Consider the following 9,079-nt stretch of genomic DNA (forward strand, 5'->3'; position numbering starts at 1 on the left):
ATGAACGGAGATAATGGAAGAGATGTTGTGGACCTAGAAAAGCTTGGTGAGAGTCCCCTGTCTGAGGAGATCAATCACATCCGGCTACCAGAGAATTTCAAGGTCCCTACATTCCAACTTTTTGACGGGACCAAAGATCCTTACAAACATCTGCAGTTGTATCGATCGGTCATGACCATACAAGGAGCCTCAGAAGCACTCCTATGTAAGGTGTTCCCGGCGTCCTTAGAGGGTCCGGTTACGACTTGGTTCTCGTGCTTGGAACTAAGGTCTGTGTGTGACTTTAAACAACTTAGCAGGAAATTCATAGATAACTTTGAAGGGGGCAAGGGACATCAGAAGACATCATCAGATCTTATGGAGGTAAAGCAGCGACCCAGTGAGACTCTCAAACAGTTCATACTACCTTTAGATCTAGAAAAACTGAAGATTAGAGACATAGATCCTATCGTGGAGTTAATGGCCTTGAAAAGCGGGGTTCGGGAGGAGCGATTGAGATTTTCTCTCTCCAAGTCTGAGCCTAAATCCCTTGCACACTTGAGAGAAAATATTCATAGGTATAGCAATGTAGAAGAGCTTACTGCCAATCAACCCGATACAAATCCCCAAGTTGATCGACCAAAAAGCTTCAGGTAGAATGAAAGAAAGCAAGGCTATAACTACAAACGCCCAAGATCCAGTGATCAGACAGACTCTAGAAGAAACCGTGAAGTATATATGGCATTAAACTCGACTAGAGAGCATGTACTGATAATGTAAGCGCGGAGGAAAGAGCAAAGATGAAGGCACTAAGGTCACTTGGTAAGTCCCTCGAAGGTCGTGACAAATGTTGGTATTGCGACTATCACAAGGACCACGGTCACCCAACCAACCATTGTAGAGACCTAATGGTGGCGATCGAAGAGCTCATCCAAAAGGGGTATCTAAGGAGGTTTAAAGCCGAGGAGGGGGACCGAAGGAAAGAGACCCCACAACGAAGAGAAGGCCCAAGTCATGATGACCCTTGTTACCAACAGAGGAGGCAAGATAGCCTTGACTAAGAAACAAGGTCACGCCGGAGCACTGAAGGAAAGACTGCTCGCTCACATGACCGACTAGAGGACCAACCTGCTCGAATCATCAGAACAATCTCTGGGGAACCAGCAACTGAAGGTGATTCTAAAACAGCAAGGAAGAACTATGCCTGGGAAGTATTTTACACCGAGCACCTTACCAAGATGTCCAATAGCGGCAATGTCATCACTTTCGATGATAATGATGCAAGGGAATTCAATTCCCACATGATGATGCCATGGTCATAAACCTTCGAATAAGAGCGTTCAAGGTTGAGAGGGTTCTGGTCGATAACGGCAGCTTGACTGATATCATATTTTGGGAAGCATTCCAGAGGATGGAGATGGAGTAAAAGTACCTGAAACCAGTCACCACCCCGTTATACGGCTTCTTGGGATCACCTGTTCGACCAAAAGGCAAGATAGAGCTTCAGATCCGTGCTGGTTCAGGTGAGTTGCAAAGATCTGTTATGGCTAATTTTTTGGTGGTTGATATTCCTTCAGCGTACAATGTTATTCTGGGAAGACCAAGCCTTAACAACCTCAAAGCGGTGGTCCCTACTTACCACCTCAAGATGAAATTCCCAACGGAAAGGGGAATAGGATAGTGCAGAGGTGACCAGCTGGAATCAAGAAAATGCTATGTAAATTCCCTCAAGGAAACCAAGAAGTAGAAGGACATTCTCGTGTTGGAAGCTGACGACTAGAAGAAGGAGATAGAGACCAAAAGAGGAGAGCCGGCAGAGGAACTAGTCCCTATCAGCCTTTCCGACACAGATGCCTCCAAATAACTTTTCTTGGGAGTGTCTTTACGGACCGAAGAGCGAGAAAAGTTGGTCAAGTTGCTATGGACAAACGCGGATCTGTTTCCATGGTCGCCAATGGATATGATGGGCATTGATTGATGGGTGATCGAGCACAAATTGAACACAGATTCTGGTTTCCGACCAGTCAAGTAGAGGAAACGGACTTGTGCACCAGATAGGCAAACCGCCATTCAGGAAGAGGTAGAAAAGCTTCTCAAGGCCGGATTCATTTGGGAGATCTAGTATCCCGAGTGGGTCGCAAATGTGGTGTTGGTGAAAAAATCCAGTGGCAAATGGCGCATGTGCGTCGACTTCACCAACTTCAATAAAGCTTGTCCCAAGGACGACTACCCACTGCCGAGAATAGACATGCTGATCGATGCCACGACGGGCCATGACCTCATGAGCATTATGGACGCTTACTCTGGGTACAACCAAATCAAAATGAGCAGGGGTGACCAGCCAAAGATCGCATTTGTTACAGAGAAAGGGTTGTATTGCTGCGAAGTCATGTCTTTTGGCTTGAAAAACGCCGGGGCAACATATCAGGGGTTGGCGAATTGCATCTTTAAATCAGTGATTGGAAGAAACATGGAAGTCTATGATGATGACATGTTAGTAAAGAGTAAAAAAGCACCTGACCATGTGGCCGACCTAGAAGAGGCGTTTCAGACACTGAGGAGATACGACATGAAGCTCAACCCGAGCAAGTGTGCATTTGGCATTACCTTGAGCAAGTTTCTGGGATTTATGGTGTCGAGCAGGGGAATCGAGGCAAATCCGGACAAAATACAGGCAGTACTAGAGATGGCACCACCAAAAACAATCAAGGAGGTGCAATGGCTAACAGATAGACTTGCAACCCTAGGTCGTTTCATCTCCAACGCAGGTGATAGATATCTCCCCTTCTTTTAGACTCTCAAGGGGGCCAAGAAGTTCCAGTGGACTCTAAGCTGCCAAGAAGCCTTTGAAGAGTTAATAAGGTACCTTTCCTCCCCTCCTTTACTGTCAAAACCTTTGAAGGGGGATATTTTGCAGTTGTACTTAGGTATATCTCCAGTCGCAGTTAGTGCGGTGCTGTTGAAGGAAGTGGAGAAACAGCAGATGCCGATTTACTACGTGAACAAGGTCCTGGCAGAAGCAAAGGTGAGGTATACAAAAGTGGAAAAAATGGCATACGTCATGAAAACAACCGCACGCAAGCTTCGTCCCTATTTTCAAGCTCACACCATTGCGGTGTTGACCGACCAGCCCCTGAAGAAAACATTCCAAAGCTTGAACACCTCAGGGAGAATGATTAATTGGGCCATCGAATTGAGTGAGTTCGACATCATATTCCGCCCAAGAATAACAATAAAGGCCCAGGCACTAGCAAATTTAGTCGAATGTATGTCCGAGCAAGGGGGAGGAGGGGAAAGACCAGCAAGTTGAAGACAAATCCGACCATGAGGCTGCATCTCCATCGAATCTATTTGTGGATGGGTCGTCAGTTATACGACATTGCGGTGCGGGCGTGATCCCGATCAGCCCCATATGATTTCGGGTACAATGTGCTCTACGTCTGGCTTTCCGAGCATCCAACAACGAGATGGAATATGAGGCCTTTCTGGCGGGTATCAAACTGGCCCATTCGTTGGAAGTACAAATGCTCTCTATTCACAGTGATTCTCAGCTGGTCGTGTGACAAGTAACAGGTGGGTATGAGGCTCGAGATGAGCGCATGGGTGAATATGTGAAAGCTGTAAAGGGCTTGCTGGCAACCTTTGAAACAACAAGTATAACAAGGATTGCATGCACGGAGAACACGTTGGCAGATACGTTGTCAAGACTGACCACATCATCATGCTTGAACCATTTACATCGAAGTACTGCCCCACTCTAGCTTGACCAAGCAGAATGTAATGGTGATTGATGAAGAGAACAACTAGAGAAGCCCTATTGTATCCTTCTTGAGAGAAGGGACCCTACCATCCGATCCCAAAGAAGCGTATCAAATCCAGCATAGATCGACCAGGTTCGTGGTCACTGACAACGGCATCCTGCTCAGGAGATCCTCCTCGGGACCTCTTCTCAAATGCCTTGGCCGTGATGATGTAGATTATGCAATGAAGGAGGTCCACGAAGGGATTTGTGGTCAGCACCTTAGTGGGAGGGCTTTAGCCCATAAAATACTCCGGCAAGGGTTCCATTGGCCAAGGATGACAAAGGACTCCATGGAGTATGTGCAGAAATGTGCAAAATGTCAGTACTTCGCTCCGGTATCCCGGCGACCTACAACAAAGTTGAACACCTTGAGCAGCCCAGTACCCTTCGCTATGTGGGGAATGGATATCCTGGGGCCTTTTCCAGTCGGTGCAAAACAGTTGAAATTTGTGATTGTGGCAGTCGACTACTTTACCAAGTGGATTGAGGCCGAACCCCTGGCCACCATCACTGAAGCAAAGACGTCAGCCTTCTTCAAGAAATCCATTATCTTTCGCTTTGGAATACCCCGTGTCTTGATCACCGACAACGGTAAACAATTTGGCAACAAAAGTTTCAAAAAATTGTGTACTGAGCTGGTGATCGACCACAGGTAAACAGAAGTGGGATACCCGCAAGCAAACGGTCTGACTGAGAATGCGAACAAAACCCTCCTTCAAGGACTCAAAAAGCGACTGGACGATGCAAAATGTCTTTTGGCGGAAGAATTGCCAAGTATAATCTGGGCACATAGGACAACAAAAAGGGTCGCCACTGGAGAAACACCCTACTCATTGACATACGGCACAGAAGCACTGAGTCCGGTCAAAGTGAGAGCAATATCATTGTGGGTCGAAACATATAGCGAGTAGGAGAACAACACATGGCTTGTGAACAACCTGGATCTGCTGGCAGAATTAAGGGAACAAGCACAGAAGAAGATGGAGGTGTATCAGCAACAGGTTGCAACACATTTCAACATAAGAGTCAATGAACGACACTTCCAAGTTAATGATCTGGTGCTCCGATGGACAGAAGTGTCAGCCCCAAGACACCAAGGGAAGCTATCACCCAATTGGGAAGAACTGTATCGAATTGCAGAGATAGTGAAGCCAGGCACCTATCACCTGTTGACATTAGACGGGAAGGATGTTCCGAGAGCATGGAATTCTGTGAACCTCAGAAAGTTCTATCAAATGAAATATCAACAGTTCCACTGTGAAAATTTGTTAATTGATCCATGCATGTTTTGGAAAAACCTTCAATAAAGACTTCTGCAAATCTGTTGCCTCACCACTAGAGCTCAAACACATCAGAAACTTGAGCACCCTCTACAGATGGGAGCTCAAGCACAGAGCACGTCAAGACTTGAGCGTCTCCTACAGATGGGAGCTCAAGCACATCGAAGACTCGAGCATCTCCTACAGATGGGAGCGCGAGCACGTTAAGAATTGAGTGTCTCCCACAGATGGGAGCTCAAGCACATCGAAGACTCGAGCATCCGCTACAGATGGGAGCTTGAGCACGTCAAGACTTGAGCATCTCCTACAGATGGGAGCTCAAGCACATCGAAGACTCGAGCACCCCCTACAAATGGGAGCTTGAGCAGTGAGAGAACGAGCATCCCCTGCAGCTGGGAGCTCGAGCAACCAAAGACTTGAGCATCCCTTACATATGGGAGATCGAGTAACCAAAAACTAGAGCATTCTTACATATTAGCCCTCATACCCCTTAGAGAAAAGCTCCATCTAAACTCAACACAATAGTTTACACAGTGGTCAGTTATCAAATCATCACTTACCTTCATTTACAAAAATCCCGTACGATACTCGGTTACAGAAGGATACAAAAAGATGAGAGAAAGAGGGTGAAGATAAAGGAAAGTATAATCTAGTCAACAATAGAAGGTTCTTCGACACAAGGAAGTTCATCAATAGGCTCGGCGAAAGGAAGATTAGGAGAAGGGACTTCAGCATCAGTAGGAACGCATCAGAAGCATCCTCAAGAGCAGGCGATACCAACGCAGCTTGAGGATCGGAGGAAGGGACCGTCAAAAGGCTGCTCGATGCAGCACCCTGTGGGTTCGAAGAAGAGACCTCCCTTGTGCTTGGTCTACTTTCGCCCGACCCTTGCGACGAAGCAACCTCAACTTTTAAGAGCTTTGCCTTCTCCCATTCTGCGGTGAAGGAATCCATATTAATGCCAGGGCTAACACGCTTTACTTCTATTTGGACGCACAACATACCTTGGAGGTATAGCCGAATGCCAGCAAGACCCACATCCAGCTTGTATTGCTGTGACTACTTCTACCTCTCTATTATACTGCTCTCACCCGCTGCGACCTGCGCCTTAAGAGAGGACAACTGCTTCCTCTCATTTTCGCGAGCAGCAGCTAGAACCATCACTCTCTTGGCCTTTGTGTCAAGCTCATTACTCAAGCGGTGGATCTCAAGCTTGTTCTTCTTCACCTGCTCCTCAGCAGCCAATGCTTTCGTCACAGCCACAAGCCTTTGGTGTTGCAAATCATCAACCCGACCTCGCAACACACTAACCTCTTCACTTCATTGATTAAGACGTCACTCCAATTCTTCCTTCTCCCTCTCCGCTACATTCAAAGCCTCTCGAAGCTGGGATGCTAGTGCCCACCTCTTATAGGACTTCCTCTCGGCATCCTGAATCGCACTGTAGCACTCATCAGCACGATTGAAGAACTCCCCCAACAAAGCCTCCCCCTGGAAGCAAGACAACAGTTTAAAAAAAAGGGGGGGGGGTTGAGAAATGAACTTACCTCGGCCACATGAGTGAAGGCTTGACCAAGCAGGTCATAAAACCTTGTCCCCCTATAGTGAGCTTTGTCCTTGGGCATCGCACCTTCCACAATGACGGTGCAAGCATACTCAGGATCGTCGAAGATGGATTGCTCCACAGACAGCCCATACTGAGGAACGTACCATTCCCCAATCGTAGCTTCCTTCCCCCTCGAACGACGACACACCAAATTCCCTGACTCACTATCCTCAGACGCTTGGGCAGCTCCTATCACTTGGGCAGCTCTTGTCCCAACTCTGGCACCCGTACATACAACTTCCAAGCTCTGTGACGGAGAGTGCCCTCGAGGTTCACCCCCAAGCCCGTCAGCTCCTCCTGCTTGGCTCTCCAGGGGTGGTTGGAGACCTCCCCCTCGCGGCAACGCTTCCTGGAGGTCACCCGAGCGATGGGGAGGTCGTCCTCAGACTCCACCTGAACCTCCGAAGGAGGGATCACATCCTCCTCGCGACCAAGAACATCATTTGGTTTGACTCGACCAGCCGATCCGTCACCTCCTTGGCCACTAGGACCAACACCGTGCTCTTGATTAGCCTCTTATTCCAAATCCAAATCCATGATGTTTAGCATGAAGTTCAGATCCATCGGTGCTGCATGAAAAAGACCAACAAAGTTAACACCAAGAGACAACAACATAGGAATAGTCAAAGCGAACCTAACTGACTTCGGGGAACTTTCCCGGACTCAGACCATACCTCAACAAGTATTGGTCCATACATATGTGCGAAGCAAGGACCACTTGAGCACGGCTAGGCAGCTTCTTCTCAAGGTCATCTTCCTTCTCAAGCCGCAGAGTAGGTCTCTTGTTCGCCTTCGCCGTATTCAATAGCGACCACTGGGTCAGGATATTAATTGGCTCTGCCGGACGAATGAAGAAAAAACCATCCTTCCACTGAGATACGAAAGTAGGTATCCCATCGGCAATTTGGTACTCATTTTTCCGATGACGAAAATAAAACCATCATGGGAACATGTCATGTCCCAATAGGTAGAAAACAACAACGAAAAGCCGGAGAGTAGGCTCAATTCCAAGGTCGATCAACCTAATAATGAAGCCTAACAAACTCATCCAAGAGTTAGGAACAAGTTGTGCAGGCACAAGTCCGTAGTGCCGTAACACTTGGCAGATGAACGGATGGAGGGGAAAACGTAGACCGTTTATCAGAGTAGCCTCATAGATACAGATCTCCCCTTCACGGGGAAGGTTAGCCCTTTCTAAAGCCTCTGGAACACGGAGTTCCACAGAGGCAGGGATATAGTACAACCTATGGAACTTCTCCAAATCGATTGACGATACCTGAGAAGCCACATCCTCGATGGACAGGCCGACGATGGGATCTCGTGGCCCGGTAGAAAACTTCGGTAGAGGTCTTCTCGGGGCCGTAGTTTTCCTCTTAGGAGCTCGGCGTTCACTGCTGACAACCCTAACAAACTCACGGGGCATCACACCCACCGACTCAAACGACCACTCAGAAGAAGAAGAAGACACTGATGTCCTAGATCCCATACACTACCCTACTGGAAGCAGCAAAGGTAAAGGATTTTCACTTACCAGCGCAGGTTAAACTATAGGGGCTGGAGGGAGAGGCGACACGCTTCTGGCTAAAACACTAAGGAATCCAACTGCAAACACTCTGCAATTGAAGTGACGTGCAAATGAGAGCAAGTTTGAACTCAAGACCTTCAAATGGCAGTAGGCCGACAAACACGTTCCCCTATTTGCTATTCGGACGCTTCGATGGCAGAACCTACTCAATAGCTCGACGATTCAAAAACCGAAGGGAAAGTACAAACATTGTCATGGTCGTACCCTACCCGTCCGATGGAAGATAATCAACATCCCAGAAAGGATATGTCTGCTACGATCCGTGGCCCATCCGTGTAATCCAGTCCCTACTCGCCACGTCACCACATGCGCGACCCCTTCATTTATGATCGGATGACAGCTGTTGTCGTTTCGCCGCCATGTAAGAGGGATTACCAACAAACAAGAATGACCACCACAAAAGGCCAAAAGACACTAGGGATTTTACTCCTCGAGCTCCTATACTAGAAGCTAAAGGAGTGGGGGGTATATGATATACCATATGCACATAGGGACCACTCGATGGTCAAGTGGTCGCACATACAATGCACCGAGCAGGTCGACCAGTCCATGCTCGGGTAGTCGAGCACGCGATACACCACCCATAAGGCAGCAATGGTCGAGTAGCAAATGCACCTTGAGCATTTCCTACGTTTCCCGACCTCTCATACTCCATGACCTGCTTCGGAGGGAACGCCCCACTTAACCAACCTCCTAGAATGGCTAACCAAGGTTAGACGATTTCTTAACCTCGGGTCAGCAAGATCATGGTAAGGTTTATTTGATCGCCAAGCAAGCTAACCATCATGGTCTCTGGTTGAGTTAGCCGTTGGAAAGTCCAATTATGG

General features: G+C 47.8%; 1 protein-coding gene across 1 annotated transcript; it reads left to right on the plus strand.

The window, feature by feature from the left end:
- Positions 1-636, plus strand: LOC122062515. The gene has a single exon (XM_042626154.1). The coding sequence runs from the start codon at positions 1-3 to the stop codon at positions 634-636; it is 636 nt and encodes a 211-aa protein (XP_042482088.1).
- Positions 637-9,079: the final 8,443 nt, after the last annotated feature.

This window comes from Macadamia integrifolia, unplaced genomic scaffold, assembly GCF_013358625.1.
Source record: "Macadamia integrifolia cultivar HAES 741 unplaced genomic scaffold, SCU_Mint_v3 scaffold1058, whole genome shotgun sequence".
Taxonomy (NCBI): Eukaryota; Viridiplantae; Streptophyta; class Magnoliopsida; order Proteales; family Proteaceae; genus Macadamia; species Macadamia integrifolia.

Excerpts from the sequence above, each read along its gene's own strand:
- LOC122062515 (XM_042626154.1), top strand. The coding sequence starts at position 1 with ATGAACGGAGATAATGGAAGAGATGTTGTGGACCTAGAAAAGCTTGGT.